This window comes from Meriones unguiculatus, chromosome 4, assembly GCF_030254825.1.
Source record: "Meriones unguiculatus strain TT.TT164.6M chromosome 4, Bangor_MerUng_6.1, whole genome shotgun sequence".
Classification (NCBI taxonomy): domain Eukaryota; kingdom Metazoa; phylum Chordata; class Mammalia; order Rodentia; family Muridae; genus Meriones; species Meriones unguiculatus.
This window is the reverse complement of record NC_083352.1, coordinates 96493082-96511296: the sequence shown is the minus strand read 5'-3', so window position 1 is coordinate 96511296 and position 18215 is coordinate 96493082. Positions and strand designations below refer to the sequence as shown.

At 54.3% G+C, this 18215-nt stretch overlaps 1 protein-coding gene across 4 annotated transcripts in view; it reads right to left on the bottom strand.

Annotated features, from left to right (window-relative positions):
• Positions 1 to 3874: 3874 nt before the first annotated feature.
• Positions 3875 to 18215, bottom strand: part of Trpv4 (transient receptor potential cation channel subfamily V member 4) — a 36470-nt gene continuing 22129 nt past the window's right edge. For all 4 annotated transcript variants that reach the window (XM_021634755.2, XM_021634757.2, XM_021634756.2 and 1 more), the window contains exons 5-16: positions 17788 to 17928; positions 16907 to 17205; positions 14685 to 14864; positions 12086 to 12244; positions 11813 to 11905; positions 11454 to 11527; positions 10293 to 10458; positions 10071 to 10137; positions 8337 to 8653; positions 6386 to 6513; positions 5018 to 5139; positions 3875 to 4500 (exon numbers count right to left, since the gene is read on the bottom strand). In XM_021634755.2, the coding sequence (XP_021490430.1) occupies positions 4343 to 4500; positions 5018 to 5139; positions 6386 to 6513; positions 8337 to 8653; positions 10071 to 10137; positions 10293 to 10458; positions 11454 to 11527; positions 11813 to 11905; positions 12086 to 12244; positions 14685 to 14864; positions 16907 to 17205; positions 17788 to 17928 (1904 nt within the window). In that variant the 3' untranslated portion in view covers positions 3875 to 4342. The remainder of the gene's footprint in view (positions 4501 to 5017; positions 5140 to 6385; positions 6514 to 8336; positions 8654 to 10070; positions 10138 to 10292; positions 10459 to 11453; positions 11528 to 11812; positions 11906 to 12085; positions 12245 to 14684; positions 14865 to 16906; positions 17206 to 17787; positions 17929 to 18215) is intronic.

Sequence of the window (18215 nt, the reverse complement as noted above, 5' to 3'; positions counted from 1 at the left end):
GGACGGAACCTCTTCCTGCACTTTGTCTTCTGAGGCCACGACACGTGCGCTCTCCATCAACACAAAATAAAGGTAACAAATTTAAAGAAGAAGGGCTGAAGAGATGGCTCAGAGATCCTAGGGCCTAGCCTGCTTGTGCTTCAGGTCGGCTCATAGTATCAGCCTGTAACTCCAGTTCCAAGGGATCTGTGCTCTCTTCTGGCCCCTGCAGGCACTGCATGCTCTTGGTAACAGTCATAACATGCAGGCAAAACATCAAGAAATTTTTTTTTTAAAGCGTGAGGGTGCCAATCTTTTAAGACTAACTGCTCTATTTAAGTGGGGTAATCCATCCATGAGAAACACTGGCAACACTGACAACTGTTAGGGGGTGGGATGTCCCCATAGGTCTGCCCCGGGGCAAAACATGTTCAAAGCAGGGAAGGCCGGGTGGGGGTGTGGCTCAGTGGTGCTTGCCCAGCATACCTGAGGCCCCGGATTCCAACCCAGCATCTCAAACAACACTAGAGGAGCCGGTGTGGGGCCTCAGGCTGGAAGCAGCAGGTCTCGCCCCGAGCCATCAGGGATTATGATTTATGAATTGTGATTTCACAATACGTCATTGTGACGTCACTGCCTAACTGTGCCATCATAGGTCTTCGTTGGCTGGCATTCCAAGTGAAACGCCTAATTCTCAGAGCACGCCAGCTTGCTGAGGCAGCACTGCACAGGCTGGGAGCTTTGGCCCTATCATCTTCCAAAAGATACTGTCCCACGGATCGCCAGCCGGGGGGAGAGGGGAAAGTCAAAATTCACAGAATGGCCCCAAACCAGGTGGATCACTTTCATGCCATTGTGAAATCCGAATTTTTTTTTTTCCAAGTTAGGACTTTTCTGCGTAGCCCTAGCTGTCCTAGAACTCACTGTGTAGACCAGGCAGGCCTTGAACTCAGATATCTGCCTGCCTCTGCCTCCCGAGTGCTGGGATTAAAGGCGTGCACCACTGCCTGACTGAAATCTGAAAATTTTAAGTGGAACCATCCTGAGTTGCAGACTATGCTCAAGGCAAAATGTCCTAAGCTGTGGGACCAGTTGTGGTGTTATGGCCTGAGCCTTAGGTCTGACAGGCACTGACCCCAGGACCCAGTTCATGGAGAACAGGATGGAAGGGAAGGTCCTCTGCTGCTGGAGAGGACTGGGGTGCTTCAGCTGGGAGAGGAGTGGGTAGTTCGTGGGTAGGGTATGAAATGGAATAATCCAAGTCATTGCTTCCCCGCCCCCCTTCTTTAGATGTGGTCTCATAGCCCAGGGTCGCCTTGAACTCACTATGTAAACCTGAATTCTTTTTTGATCAATAGTCTTACAGTGCAGACCAGGCTGGCCTTGAACTCACAGAGCTCCATTTCCTGCTGCCTCTGAGGCTTGTGTCCCCATGCCTGGCTAAACAAAATGATCTTTTAATGTCCCCCAAACGAACCACAGCCTTTCTTGGCGACGTTGCTGAAATCATGGGGAAAGGACCACACGCTGTGGCTTGCCTGGACTCCCCCATCCTCCTTTCTTACACACTTCCTCCAAGTTGCCCTCCGCTACTTTAGGCCAATTACTGCTTCCTGTTTGCTGATTGGCTGATGCATAAGACGCGTGACAATCATGGCCAGCAGTCTGAGAGCATAGGCTAGGCTAAGGGGGTCCATGGCACAGGCAGGAGACACAGGATGAGGCAGCTCCTCCTCTCTTCTGGAGGTGTCTGGATCTGGGCGTAGTATCCCTGCCGGAAGCCAGTTGGAAAGCCTGCACATCGCAGAGGGCCTTGAGTGGTTGACACAGAAAACCTAGATGAGTGGTAGAGGTGGGCTCTTACGGAATCAGAGTCCTGGAATGAACCACATCAGTGCCCTGACGTGGGATTCCCTGCCTTCTGGGGTGATAAATACTAAGGTTTCTGTTGACTGAACCACATAACTGTGTGTGACCACTACAACCACAGTCCTGAGTACTTGGGGAAGCCCAAGGTCACTGCATCTTCATTCCTTCTAGTGGCCAAATTATATTCCATTATATAGGCATACACACTTTATCCACTCATCCCTAAGCCAGAGAAACTGAGGTTTATGCCCCAAGGACTCTGAAAATTCCTGAGGAAGGCTAGAGGCCAGCTCCCTGCTCTGAAGGGTGAGCCTTCTGGAACCTTCTTCCATATGTTCTTTTACTCTTCACTGTCTCGAATCAGAGGCACCCAAGACACATGGAACTCCCTGTGTCCCCAGCACCCACCTTCAAGGAATAGCCAGGTGCCATCTTGTCTTATGACCACACAAGGAAAGAACCCAGAACCTGGGCTTAAGCACACAGGTGTCTCCACCTCAGCCAGAGTCAATGGAGGATGACCAGTAGGCTATTGTCCTGTCCTGTCCCTCTCCCCCACTACCACTCAGATCCTCACCCGACCCAGCTGTCTGCCTAATGCCCAGCCTAAGGGAAAGACACCTGGCCTGCCATCTGGCCCTTCCAGCTGCTGCCCTGTGGTTCTGGGAAGGTTCAGCCAGGTCACCCTGTCTCCTGGTTACAAGATGGGCTCAGGCCTGGCATGACGCCCAAAGTGACGGCAGCAGTTTCTGGGATTCCTGTTGAGAACGCTGTGACCCATCCTCTCTGGGCACTGACGTGGAAGGTGGCAGCAGGGCCACTGGGGATGCTGGGTTATTGGAGAGCCACAGGGGCCCACAGACAGAGGGAGAGCTGGCTCCTCAGAAGGATGGTGAAGGCCTGGCTTCCTCCCCACAGAGCAGGACACTCACCATCAGTTCTTCCCATCACCATTCTTCTCCTGACCAACAAGGACACAGGCTCAGCAAGGTAGTGACCCGTGCCACCCCCCAGCACAAGATGACAGAGGGGAAAAGCCAGTCTGTATCCGGGGTCCTGGGCTCTGCCCACTGGAGCTGCCTCAGACCCCAATGCTCCCTGCGGATGCTTCAGGGAGGATGGAAGGCACGTGTCTGAGCCAGGAAGGTCAGACGGGACATCAGCCAGCTACAGACTCCTCTGCAGACAGGCTGCATGCAGATGTATGAGGGGGGGACCTCTTCTTGTTCTAGGAGAGCAGAGTGTCCTGGCACCACCACCCCCATGCTGCTCCCTCGCCAGCATCACTGCCTCCACCAGAGCCCCTTCTCCCTGCCCCGCCCCGCACCCTTCCCTCATCTCTGCCTCCCACAGCAATGCTCCATCCTACCTGGAGTGAGAGATTTTCGTCTCTTTATGTTTTTGCTTTAATCCCAGCTTCGGGGTATGGGGTTGCTTAAGACTGTCCCCAGCAGCCGACTATGACTTGCCTCGTGCTACAGCGCGGGCGTGACTTTGCCAGCGGCAGATAGTTTCTGCAAGTGTCTATCACACCAGAGCCCTAGAGGAGCTCTGGCGGCTGCTGCCCCTCACGCAGCTGCTGGCTGATGTTTGTTGCTGTTCACGGCTTGGAGACACCCTGATGACCGAGATTGAAGCTGTGCCAAGGAACTCGGTGCCCCTAATCAGCAGGAAGCGGTCTAGTGATATGGACACCTCCCTTCCCCGTCCAACCTTTCTCTCCTACCTAGCATTGGGGGGTTGGAAGAGATGAGGGTGATGTAGCGTAGTAGGTAAAAAAACCCAACCAAGTAGCCAAAAGCCCGGTCACACCCGCCTCTCAAACACCACCTCCACCCAGACCCCCCCCCAAGCCCCCTCACCTCCACCAGGATGCCACCCCCCCACACACCGGGATCCCAGCCGCTACCTTCACCATGACAGCATCCACCACCAGCCTTTCCCCTGCCTCTGGTGCTGCCTCCCTTGGCGTCACTGTGCCCGCCAGTGTCCTCCACTTCCAACCCCACCCCCACCATCTCCACCATGAATAAACAACCATTTATTGAGCACCAATGCCCCCCCCATCTCTACACGTACAGAAAGACCCACCCTGGCCTGGGCTGCAATGTCCCCGAATGCGCTTCAACCCTGGCCAGGTTCCAGCTGCTGGTGGGGTCCTGCCATGCCATTTTCCTGAGGAGAGCAATAAATAACGCACAAGAGGGACAGGGGCCTGAACCCTGCGAGTGGAGGGGCCCTGAGCCGGCTTAGGTGACTCCATGGGAGTGAGACAGGTGGCCAGGAGCCCCGTCCCCCGTGTGGAAAGGGGCAGAGCTGAGGGCAGAAGCGTTGGTGGGGGCCAGAGGGTCCCGGGGCCTCCCCGGAGTCTCCGTAAGCCCTCACCTCTGGGGTCACAAGTGGGTATGGGAAGACACGGGACGGATGCTGACGTGCAGGTGGACGGCGGGTGAGTGCAGCAAGGCTGGGCTGAGTGCCCCTACCCTGACAGCCCCTACAGGGGGGCATCCTCTGTCCTCCACTTGGGGGCATAGCCCTGCTGGTGGCCGTCACAGTTGGGGTTTCCTAGGTTATCCAGGGGCACCACCACCTCGTCCGGGCTCGAGTTCTTGTTCAGCTCCACCACGCGGGGCACCACGGAGGACCAGCGATCTGGACGGAGAATACAGAGGGGGAAGGGTGGATGGACAACCTGTGCAAGCATCGGCCACCACTGCGTACCAGGCGCTCGGGAGCGATTTACTGAGCTAGGAAGTAGGAGGGCATTATCACACGCATTTTACAGAGGCAAAAATGGGTTCAGACAGGTCGAGATGCCTGTCCAGGAGCACACAGCAGTAGAGGGAGGAACAAAGCTTGAAGACCGGGTCACAATGCCCTGGGGACCATGGCCTTTACCTCCATGTCTCTTGCCTTTAAGGTTTAATAATTAAATTAAATTAAAAAAAAAAAAAAGGACTTCTTCCCTGTGGGGCTGCCCAGGATTTCCTCCCACATCCTGCACCTCCACCATCTGCTATCAGAGATCAGGGAAGGCTGGGGTAGAACTGCAGCGGGACCACCCAACGCAGCAGGAGGGCTCACTGGCAGCCCCTCCTACCTTCCTGTTCTCTGAGGGACAGCCCGGGGAGGGGGGTGGGGAGGCTGCTGCTTCCGGTGCCACACTCACCCCTGCGGAGGCGCCCCACGGTGTGTGAGAAACCATAGTACTGGTAGATCTCACTCTTGCCTGGGTCCTCGTTAATGATGCCCAAGTTCTGGTTCCAGTGAGACCAGTTCACCTCGTCCACCCTGGCAGAGGGAAGCAGAGTTTGGGGGGAGCCGTCAACACTGCTTCCGGGCCCATGCCCAGGTCCCTTCTCTGATCCAGCATTTCCTCGCATGCCCTCCTCACACGATCAAACCTCCCCTCCAGTCACTTTCCAGTCCACAACCCTGCTAACTGCATCCTCAGTTAGCTATCATCACTGTTTCCCAGACTCCTCAGCGCTCACACACAGTACCCCCCTATGCCCCCTTCTCTGTTCCTGTCACCTACCGTTGCGATGGGCTTACTTGTCCTGGCCATTTCCTATAAATGGATCCATAGCTATTCGACCTTTCACGACTAGCTTCTTAAATTTAGCATGACTTAAGGATCATTCACGCCACGGCAGGGATTAGGACTTGATTCTTTTTAATGGCCAAATAATATTCCATTGTATGGATATACCACAGTCTATCTATTCATTCCTTGATGCATATATTCCTTCCTCTTTTTATTAGGACACTGGTAACGCCTGGTGAGGGTCTCTTGGGACAAATTTGTGGCTTTTCTTATGTTATTTTTTGTTATTTTTCATACAACCTCTATTTGTTGAGCAACTGCTCCATACTGGAGACAGCAAGGGAGATAGATGCATTTGCTGTTACCATTTTACTGATGAGGAGCCTGAGGCTTGCGGGGCTTCTCTTCTGAAGGTTACCAAACTGGGAACAGTCCATCAGTTCTTGACTGGAGGGGCTGATATTACTACCCCATTCCACACATGAACAAGACGACAGGCCCTGACTCCCAGAGGCCCACCACACTCTAGTCTGGTTAATGAGCCCTTTCACAGGAATAGTTTTCCTTCTAACAAAAAGGCGGCTCGGGGGTGGGGGGAAGCCATCTAGAGTGTAGGTCACTCTGCAGATGAATTACAGAGTCCCAAGTCCCCAAGCGATGATCCCTCCCTCAGTTTCCCCACTTCCGCCAACAACACCACGCTTCACCCATGGGCAATAGACAGAGGGCGAGGCCCTGAGACGAGGCCCTCCCCATCTCTGTCAGCCCCAGTGAGGGACCACAGAGACTCTAGGCATCCCAACATGTACAGGAGGGCAGCTTGAAAGTTCTAGGTGCCCAACGAGGTGGGGCCATCATTGTGCCCAGCTCACGGTTGAAGGAGATGAGGCTGAGAGACTTGCTCAAGATCAGCCAGGACGACTGGACCCTAGAAGGGCCTGCCAGAGCCTCAGCTTGCCATGGGTAGGAGCCCGTCCCTCTGGGCCTCACCTGAAGCACCACCTGCGGTCTGGAGTGCCATCCGAGCTCTTACCCACCGTCACCATCTCTCCGGAGCGGAAGGCTTTCCTCAGGAACACGGGGAAGGAGCGCTCAATGTCCAGGATGGTGGTGGCCCACTGCGGGAGGGGGACACAGGCGGGAGGTTTCCCCAGGCGCCGGGCTCCCGGCAACCACCATCCAAATAAACTTTTTTTTTTCCTTTAAGACAAGGTCTCATGTAGCCCAAGCTAGCCTCAGACTCCCTGTGCAGCTAAGGCTGGCCTTGACTGCCCAATCCTCCTGAGATCACCTTCCAAGTGCTGAGCTGTATGCGTGCACTGCCGTGATTTTTAAACAACAGTTCTTATGAGTGTTGAGCTAGGTGGCTGGAGAATCAGCCTCAGGGGACTCCTGCCTAGAACAATCCCCATAAACCCATTTTCCCAGGGGACCAAGTATGGGAGAACAAAGCCAAACAGAGCCAGGGGCAGAATGGCCACCACTCATCCATGTCCCAAGTACAGCAGTGGTCACTCTCTGGGGACTGGGGGAGGGGCGGGCCTGGGCACTCCGGGGAACGGCCTCCCAGGTGGGTGCAGCACCTCTCACCCGGCGTGGGGGAGGCTCACTCCACTCTCGGGTTAGAATTTTTGAAAAGAGGGTGATCCAGAGAGACTGCAGTCCAGAGAAGAAGCCATGTGGGGAAGCTATGAGCAGAGCAGAGAGATGGGGTGACCTTGGGTTTGTCATTCTCTGTGAACTTCCCGGCTTGTGGAAGCACATGGCCCTGGAGTCTCTGCTCCCCCAGAATCTCAAAGAAGCCCCCTCAGGGAGCAGCTCTCCAGCCACAGGCTCCTTCCTCCATCCCTGAACGGTGGATCGGGAACCTCACTGAGCAGATATAAGGCCCCTCCCAGGAGAACGCTGAGACCGCCACAAGGGGGCGCCGCAGACACACTTTGCAGGTTTAAACCTTGGTCCATGAGGATGCTGCAGATGGGGGCACAGGAAGGCCAAGGCCAGGAGGGAAAGGTCAACCTAGTGCTGCACCGTCTTCCGCCTCGTTTGAGACGGGGCCTCCGGACTGCCGCCTGCACACAGGCCAGCCGCCTCGCCCCCAGGGATTCTCCCAGCCTCCCATCTTGCCTCGCAAGCTAGGGTTCTCGAGCTTACACAGATTACGGACATGAGCTCTCACACCCACCTCTACCAAACGGGTTGGGGGATCTGCATTCAGTTCCTTTCAGGAGCACGGCAAGCCCTTTACCCAGCGAGCTACCTCTGCAGCCCCTAGTCTCACTTTTGAATCAAGGTGGGGCAGAGGCTCAGCACAGAACCTGCTAAAATGCCCTCGCTCTCGGCCGTGGTTTGAACGTAACCCTCCAAAGTTCCTACGTTCGAGGGGTTTGAAGTGTGGGGCATTTGGTGTAATCGACGGCTCAGGTTACATGAGGCCCGTGGTGGAGTTCCCACGAGGCAGTAGCAGAAGAGAGTCTGAGGCTACGAGGCCAGCTCTGCCGCACAGCGCAAGCCTCCGCCACGGCGGGACAAAGCAGACACAGACATATCCTAACATCCCAGGCTCCAAAACCACGAGCCAAGAGAACCCTTATTCTGTATAAATGACCCTGCTTCAGGGATTTGTATTACAGTGAGTGAGAATGGAAGGAGACTGAGAGAGAGAGAGAGAGAGAGAGAGAGAGAGAGAGAGAAGAAAAAAGCGATTCTCCAGGTGTGGTGGGGCAGGCCTTTAATCCCAGCACTTGTGAGGCAGAGGCAGGTGGATCTCTGTGAGTCTGAGGCCAGCCTGGACTACCAAACAACAAAGGTCCAGGACAGTCAGGGCTACACACAGAGACACCCTGTCACGAAACTGCCCCTCCCTCCCCAAAAAGGAAGCAATTCTAAGACAACAGGCTGAGGGGTGCATGGAAGGTGGGGTCCCTCAGGCCAGCCTCACCTGCAGCTTCCAGATGTGTTTGCTCTCCTTGGACACCTGGCCCACGGTCTCCCCCATGAGGGCGATGAGCATGTTCAGCAGGAGCACGAAGGTCAGGATGATGTAGGTGACGAGCAGGAGGATGAAGACCACGGGGTACTTGGCGCTGCTCAGCATCTCCAGGTCCCCCATGCCGATGGTGAGCTTGAAGAGGTCGAGAAGGAAGGCGCTGAAGGTCTCGCTGTCACGGCACGAGGGGTACGTGGGCACCGTGCAGTTGTTCTGGTCCTCGTCACAGACCTTCATGTTGGCACATGGATTCAGGAGGGTGACCAGGGCTGTGGGAGGGGCAGGGGCGGAGCTAAGAGGCGGTACCCGCTGGATGGGGATGAGAGGTGTGTGCTGGTCTCTACAGTCAGCCAGCAGGAAGCCCAGCCAGCAGGCACATTGGAGGCTCGGAGTCCCTCTGCTGTCTCCCCAAACTCTCTGAGGAGTTAGGGGATTTCAGAATGGAGTCTAGAGCTACCCACCCGCCATCATTTTCTCTCAGGGCACATGTGGCAACCTCTGGAGACAGGATCCATGATTATAACTGACAGGTGGGTGGGTGGGTTGGTGGGTGTGCTGGCATCTATCAGGTGGAGTGCTAGCTGCCAGGACAAGGGTGCCTGACCCCAGCTGTCCCCAGAAGCCCTATCCAGCCTGCCACTTGCAGAATATTGGAAGCACTCCTAGGGGCAGATTCCACCCTAGGCTCCTCCCTCCCCTCCCCGCCACCCAGAGAGGAAGCACAAGGCTGACCCCTCGCCCCACCCCCACCCGCCCTGCCAGTCACAGAGGTCCTACTGTAAAGGACCCCACACCTGTATATATCCCAAGCTGTTCATGGTGTCATCTTTTCCTGCTAAACCCAGATTTTAGTTTAGCCGCAACCAGATACCCCTAAGCCAGCCGGGACAGGGAGGTTGAGGCCCTGTGGTCAGCAAGAGCACAGGAAGGCACATCACCTTCCACCAGAGAGTGTGGTAAGCACTTTGTTGTTATTGTTGTTTTCAAGACAGGGTTTCTCTGTGTAGCCTTGGCTGTCCTGTAGCTCTGTAGACCAGGCTGGCCTCAAAGTCACAGTTATCCTTCTGCCTCTGCCTCCCAGAGTGCTGGGATTACAGGCATGCGCCACCTTGTCTAGCTTGTAGGCACTTTTCAACTCACGTGCCAACACAATCTGGCTGTGCAGTGGACGCTCAAACACTGTATGTGGAGCATTTTGAGACCTGATCTAAGTACAACAGAAAAATCATTCTGCGACCCATTAGCAATGTCTGCTTTGGGCATAACGATGAGGACAGGAGCATGTGTGCTGTGTTAGCTCTGACCCCGACCTATGACCCCAAGGTTCACAGAAGTAGTGACACGCCATTTCTACATTTGCTGGCTTAAAACGATGTTTCCATCACATTCACACCCATACGCCCCGGCACACATGTGGGGGTCAGGTGACTCCCTCCACTCTGCGGATCCCAGGGATCAGACTCTGGTGACCAGGTGTGGCAGCAAGCACCTTTACCCACAGAGCCACCTCTACTAGCTTCTGAACACGTGTGGCTTCCTGTGAGTTCTCTGACCTGAGGCTGCTCCTCTGTGAAGGGGGAGGACGGAGGCTTTTGCCTTGGCAGGCTTGCTGGGAGAGAGGGGTACCGCCTGGCTGCCCATAGGTGGCTTCCCTGATAGGCAGCAGCACCCCAGACCCACACTCACCCGAGGCGTAGCCGATCATGAAGAGCAGGTAGACCAGCAGGAAGCGGAAGAGGTCTTTGAAGAGGATCTAACACGGGTGGGGGTGGAGAGGGTGGAATTGTGAAGGAAGGGCACACACAGGATTCTCAGATCCCTACTCTCCTGTCCTTCCTATCTCTCCCCAGTGCTGGAGCAGTGCCCACATCCTCAGCTCTACGGGTCCAGAGGGTCCCCTGCCCAAACCTTCTGGATCATGATGCTGTAGGTCCCCGTCAGCTTCAGCCCTCGAGTGAAGTAAAGGGCGTTCATCCATCCCAGGACCAGAGCAAAGACCATCACGGCCAGGTAAGCCTCGATCCCCGCCAGGTAGAGTGCCGCAGAGACGACCACCAGCACAGAGTAGATGAAGCTACAGGGCAGCAGAGGGGGCAAGAGGGCCGAGGGGGGGAGGGGACAGTGAGATTGTGACAGTGAGATTGTGAGATGCGTCCTGGGGCCCTTCAGGGCATCAAGGAGTCACAGTGTCTTCAAGTTCCCAGGAGAGAAGAGTGGAGTGACTGACATCTCAACATTCAGTTAGCCAGAAAGCTCCACTGTTTTCTTTCCACAGGGTCTCTCTACCATGTACCTCCGGCTGTCTTGGAACTTGCTCCATAGACCAGGCTGGCCCCTAACTCACAGAGATCCACCTGCCTCTGCCTCTTGAGAGCTGGGATTAAAAGGGTGTACCACCATCCTCCAGCTCTAGACATTGCCCAGGCCCTATAAGACCCCAAAGCCATGTCTGTGGAAACAGATTCAGAGGGCTGGAGAGACGGCCCAGGGGTAAGAGCACAGACTGCTCTTGCAGAGGACCTGAGTTTGATTCACAGCACCTACATCAGGCAGCTTCCAACTGCCTGTAACTCCAGGGGTTCTGATACCCCCTCTGACTCCTGAACATAAATACACAAGAATAAGTAATAATTAAAATAAAAGAAAATGGTATAAAAGATTGATTGATTGATTAATTGGTTCAGAGTTCTGTGGAGATTTTGTGGCTAAATTTTGTTGTTTTCTAGTTCTAAAGGGAATGGAAAAGACGTAGCACACGTACAGTGATTCCCACGTTCTGTGACCTAGGCAGACATCATTAATCAATCGCTGCGCTTCTCTCTACTCAACAGAGTCAGAATTACAATTCTTAATCACAAGGAGACCCTAGCGCCCGATCACCAGGATAAGAGGACAAAATTATTCCTCTTCATGGGAAAGGTGTAACTCCTTAGCAACCAAGCCTTGGCCTGGCTCAGCTGTTTGACTGGCTTGCCTGGTGGATGAATTCACCCCTGATGGTGTCATCTCTCCCCACCATCTGGATGACCTTCCTCACCCAGAAGCTTCTGCCCTGGAACCTGTACTCACTAAAGCAACTGGAAGGAGCCATCGACGAAGAGAGAATTCACTCCGGGGCATTTCTTCATGAACAAGTCTTTGATCTGGAAGAGAAGAGACGGCCAGTGACAGGAGTAGAGCCAGGAGGAACTGGGGGAGGAAGGGCAAGGGACGGAGGAGAGGAAGGCACGGTGAAGGAGAGGAAAGGGGCCATGGGCTCAGTTGCTGAAAAGCAGACAACAGAATCTAGATTGGAGTAGGAGAAGGAGTAGGAGGGAGAGTAAGGGAGAGGAGGAGGAAGGGAGGGAAGAGGAAGGAGGGGAAGAGGGGGAGCAGGGGGTGGGGAGGAAATGCTGGGCAAGCAGATGGCATCGGGGCCAAACACTCACACTGGTAAAGAAGAACAGGACTCCCGTGAACAGTGTGATGATCTCACCGGCCAGCCTCAGGTAGTCCACCGTGGTGCGGTAAGGGTAGGGCGGCTGTGGGGATGGAGGGATGGACGCAGCAGGTCCTCATCTGCCCCCAGCACTGGCTCCCACTGCCCCAAACACGGGGTCCGTGTCCTCCAGGCTCAGAGCCACCTGGGTGCTGAGGCATCTTCCTCCCCACCCCCACCCTGGTCCCCTGTGCCCCTGCTCGGCTCCCGAGTCGGCACTCACCGTGCCCTCCAGTGGCTGGTAGTAGGCTGTGAGGGTGAAGATGACCATGGCACACAGGTAGGAGACCACGTTGATGTAGAAGGACACGGCTCCAAACTTGCGCCACTTGTCCCTCAGCAGTTCATTGATGGGCTCCACAGCCAGCATCTCGTGGCGGTTCTGGGAGAGGCAGGGTGTCACGGCTGCCCTCCCCATGGTGGGGATCCAGGCAGGCTCAGTGTGACATGGCTCCCTTCCATCTACATCTCCTCCCCTGAGCCATTCTCCAAATACACTCTGGGATCCTCGGGGAGCTTGCTGGTCCCAGTGTTCGAGATTCTGCTCAATTCCGCCTCCACTCCCCCTCCCTTCCTATTCCGTAGCACCACAGAATCAGAAAATCCCTTTTTTTAGATTTTTTTAAAATATGTATTTATTTTATGTGTACAAGTGCTCTATCTGCATGTACACCTGCTCGCCAGAAGAGAGCACCAGATCTCATTATAGATGGTTGTGAGCCACCGTATGCTTGCTGGGAATTGAACTCGGGACCTATGGAAGAGCAGCCAGTGCTCTTAACCACTGAGCCTCCCCCTCCGCCCCAGAAAATTCTTTAAAGAACATCTATCCTAAGCCACCAAGATAGCTCAGCTGGTAAATGTGTTTACTGTGGAAACCTTGGGGACCTGAGTTCAATCCCCGAAACCCACATAAAGGCAGAAGGTGAGAACAGACCTCACAAAATTGCCCTTTCACTTTCACACGTACACTGTGGCACACGTGTGCTTACATGCACGCAACAGTAATAAGAACATCTACTATAGCTGGGAAACTATAGTTCCACCCTTGGGAAACTGAGGCAAAAGGATCACATGTTTACTAACTGCGTAGCAAAAATCTCTCAAAAAAAAACAAGGCTGCAGGACTGAAGAGCAGGCTCCGCTGCTGGGGACACTGGCTGCCCCAGCAGGGAAGCTGGACTCAGTTTCCAGTATCTGCAGGTGGTTCCCAACTAACTTTAACTTAACGTCAGATCCAGGTGAGCCAACGCCCTCTTCTGGCCTCCACAGGTAATGCGCTGTGTGGTGCACACACGCGTGGGCACACACACACACACACACACACACACAACTTTTTTTAAATGGGCTAGAGAGACGGTTCAGCAGCTTGGAGCCCTTGCTGCTGCTGCAGAGAACCTGGGTTCAGTTCCCAGCACCCATGGCAACTCCCAACCATCTGTAACTGCAGGTCCAGAGGGGATCGGACGCCCTCTTCTGGCCTCTGCAGGCAGCAGGCGTGAATGTGGCACACGGACACACAGGCAGGCAAAACACCTGCACATTAAACAAAATGAAAGTTGTCACTTTTAAACAAAGGGGGTGGGGGAGGCCCCTGGCATGGTGGCGCCTTCCTTTAACCCCAGCACTCAGGAGGCAGAGGCAGATGGGATCTCTATGGGTTTGAGGCCAGTCTGGTCTAAATAGCCAGTTCCAGACCACCCAGGTCTATGCACTATGACAGTGCATAGTGAGATCTTGTCTCAAAAACAAAAATAAACCAAAACCCATGGGGGTGGGCACGCAGTGCAGCAGCAGAACGCTCACCTAGCAAGCACAAGGCACTGGCATGGCTTCACAGCGCCACAATAAACAAATAAGCCAACACACACACACACACACATACACTCTTCTCATGTCCCCTAAGTTCTGGTCTAGCTATATGCATAAATTCTTGGTTCCACATTCAGAAAGCCCGCTCAGGGACCGGCTTTAGGACATTAGCTCAACAATAGAGGACTGATGTGGCACGACTGTCCAGGTCTTCAGCCCTGGCAGACATCGGTAACCAAGTGCTCCGCCATCCTGTTCTATACTGTTCTCCTGGTGGGCCCCGCCGTGGACTGGCTTGCACTGGAGATGACGCTATGCTGCAAACCTGGATCTATATGAAGGTGGGTTCTCATCTCAGGGCTGAGGAGAGTGACAGCCTCCATGCCAGAGCCGTGAGCCACAGGCCACCCTCACCTACCCTCCCATGTTAAGCGTGCTGTTGTCCATCTAATGGCTGGCATTTCTGTGACAATGTGGCCACAAAGGTGCTACCACAGCAGGTCCTCAGAACTAAGGGACAGACAACAGAGGAATGGCCTGCCAAGCGACTGAACATTTACACATGGTGCCTATGCGTGGGGAGAGCATTTCCTGATGCAAACCAATATTTACTCAAGACTGCTACACGAACAGGGCTTGCAAAGCTTTTACTTACAACCATGTATGATGGCAGCCAACACAACTGTTTCTGTACCAGGGTTTTCTTAAACGGACTCATCTGGTCCCCCAAAACCCCTTGGGCTATGCATTATCCTCCCCACACTACAAATGAGAAAGCTGACTCAGAGAGGATTTGGTTTCTCACCCTGGGTCACACAGCATATATGTGACAGAGCCAGGCTCCCCAACCCGCCCTGAAGCCTACCCTCCCGGTTCAGTTCCGCAGCTGCCGGACACTGTCCTGAATGCTGAGCTGACACTGGTCCCTGCTCTGGGTCACAGAGGCCCCAGCCCTGTGGTCCCAGCCTGCCTCAGCCACAGCCAGCCCTCCCTCCCCACCCCGTGCCCACCTCAATCTTGCTGTTGTACACCAGGATCTCCAGCACGGACACCTCCTCCCCACACGTGTCCAGGGAGGAGAGGTCGTAGAGTGAAGAATACACAGGCCCGTAGGCCCAGTCCTTGAACTTGCGGGACAGGTGTCGTGTGTCTTCATCTGTCACCTCCCGCCGGATGATGTGCTGAAAGATCTGCAGAGGGGACATTTGCTCACAGACAGACAGATGACTCATAGAGACACAGATGCTAGAGTGACCGCTGATAGATGATGGACAGACAGACAGATAGAGACAGATAGATAGACAGATGACTCATAGAGACACAGATGCCAGAGTGACTGCTGATAGATGATAGACAGACAGACAGATGATAGATAGATAGATAGATAGATAGATAGACAGACAGATAGATAGAGACAGATGACTTAGAGACACAGATGATAGAGCGACAGCTGATAGATGATGGACAGACAGACAGATAGAGACAGATAGATAGACAGATGACTCATAGAGACACAGATGCCAGAGTGACTGCTGATAGATGATAGACAGACAGACAGATGATAGATAGATAGATAGATAGACAGACAGATAGATAGAGACAGATGACTTAGAGACACAGATGATAGAGCGACAGCTGATAGATGATAGACAGACAGACAGACAGATGACTCAGAGACACAGATGCTAGAGTGACCGCTGATAGATGATAGACAGACAGATAGATGACAGATAGATAGAGACAGATGACTCAGAGATACAGATGATAGAGTGACAGCTGATAGATGATAGACAGATAGATGACAGATAGATAGAGACAGATGACTCAGAGATACAGATGATAGAGTGACAGCTGATAGATGATAGACAGACAGACAGATAGACACAGATGACTCATAGAGACACAGATGGTCAGTGACAGCTGATAGATGATAGATAGATAGATAGATAGATAGATATAGATAGATAGACAGAGACAGATGACTCATAGAGACACAGATGATAGAGAGACAGCTGATAAATGATTGATAGACAGACAGATGGATATATGATTGACTTACAGAGACATAAATGATAAACATGATAGATGACTGCTAGAGATGTAGATGAGAGATGACTGATAGGGAAATAGTAATGGACAGATATACAGAAAGAGAAATATAGAGACATAGATGATAGACAGATGATTGATAGACTGACAGGTGACAGATGATAGAGACATAGATGATAAACACATGATAGACATGATCGATAGACATAAATGTTAAATATGATAGAAAGATGATCGGTAAATAGATGATTGACAGATATATAGATAGATGGCAGACAGACAGACAGACAGACAGACTTTCAATGCTGGGGGAAGAAACCAGGGCCTCACACATGCTAGACAAGATTTCTACCATTGAGTCCTTGGCCTGGTCTTCCTTTTCACTCTGAGACGGGGCCTCCTTAAGTTACCCAAGCTGGCCTTGAACTTGCTCTGCATCCACAGCCGGTTATGAACGTTCAGTTCTCCCACCACAGCCTCCCCAGTCACTGAGTCACTGGCTGACCATCGGCCAGGGTTCTGCAGCCCTGTGGCTCCCCGAGCACCCTCACCACAGCTCTTCATCAAGAGCCAGACGTGGTCACCTCCTTGAATATCACAGCAACACTCCACCACACAAGGAAACTGAGGCGCGGAGGGGCAGGGCCTGCGAGCCCCTGCCAGGAAGCACGGAAAACCACAGCCTGGTTCCTAACTGCAGAGTACTCTCAGTCAGCGCACTGGGGCCTCCCAAGGGACAGTCCGGCAACAAGGACAGATAAATTTGGTTGTCACAGTGCATGTCACAGGGCACTACTGGCATCTAGTGGATCACAGCCAGGATGTCCCACAGCCCACAGGACAGCATAGTCTGACCCCACACACAGTATCCACGGGGCTGAGGCCGGGAGTCCTCCTCCAGGGAGGAGAGAAACGGGCCCAGCTGCAGGAGGCCAGGGGCTGGGAGTACTGCAGGGCCAGAGCCCTGGGACTCAGTTTACGCCAGTGACTCGTCCTAACCGATGGGGGTGGGGCAGAGAGCAACCAGTGGGGATGATGTAAACTGTCGGAGATGGAGCTGAGGAACGTGGCTGTAAGCTAGGAGGCCTGCATACAGTTCTGGAGGCGGGCCTGCAGAGATGGCTGCTGGGTAAGGAACGCCAGCAGCAGCTGGGGTGGGGAGGGGGAAGCTGGGCGCACTCACCCCAATCTTGCCCGTCTTGGCAGCCATCATGAGAGGCGAGAGGCCATCATTGTTGGGCACAGTCTCCAGGTTGCTATCCGGGAAGAGCCGGGAGCACTTGAGAAGCAACAGGTCGTACATCTTGGTGACAAACTTGGTGTTCTCTCGGGTGTTGTCGGCGATGGCCACCAGCGCGTGCAGCACCGTGTTGCCTCGTGAGTCCTGGCGCCGCATGTCAGCCTTCTTGTGAGGGTTCTCCGTCAGATAGTTGACGATGTGTGGCTGGTTGGTGCAGGCCGCCAGGGACAAGGGCAGCTCACCTGGGGCCGGGGAAACTGAGGGTCAAGGCAGGGGCCACGGTGGGGCTGTGCCTGTCACGCCGGGGATGGGGATAGATGCCACCCTCTGCTGTGGACGGGGGCTGGGGCTTTTCGTGGTGTGGGTCTGGAGTCCTGGTGGCAGGATTCTCTGCGGAACTTCGGCTCTGAGTCCCGTGTCAAGTGTGGTGCTAGCGGGGCGATGTTCGGAATATTTCATTGGTCCAGTTGTGGCAACAGGGCGGCAATCTGGACTGGGAGATCCCGCCCCTCATATGGCATTGGTTGGTCTAAAGGACAATGGCATAGTGGGGCGCTGGGTGCTGACAGCTCATCACAGCCCTCAGGGTTCTCCTGATCTGCAGCTACAGCGGGGAAACTGAGGCTCCTGGACTCAGTCAAGTGACCAGGGTGAGGCAAGATGAGATCCCTTCTGAGCTTTCTCCAGACCTCCGACTCTGAAGCATGGCCGCAGCAAACAGGACTCTGGGGTCCATGCCATGGGGAGGGTCTGAGTATGTGGAGTCACCAGGGCTGCCGACACCACCTCTCCCTGGTTCTCCACGCCCAGCCGCCCCGACTCACCAAAGTAGAAGTAGCCGCCCTCGTCCTTGGGCTGGAAGAAGCGGCCTCGGGCCTGGGCGTGCACGTCAGCTCCCTGGGCCACCAGCAGCTCCACGTAGTGCTTACAGCGTCGCTCAATGGCGATGTGCAAGGACGTCTGGCCTGGGGAGGAAGGCAGCCAGGCTCTGGAGGGGCAGGGGTCCAGCCAGACTCGCTTAGGGCTTACAGAGTGGGCTACCAGATGTGGAAATGGGACCTCGAGGCCAAATGTCGGGCAGCAATCACTGGAAGGCAGCAGGTAGGGTTGACGTGGGATTTGGGATACCCGCTGGCCAGAGCCGGCTCTTCGTGAGCAGCCTTTTCAGCCCACGGGATGACTGACTGGTGGGTTCCGAGGGTGAGGACTTAGACCCTCGGACTTGAATCTGGGGGGCCCAATGGCCTCCTGG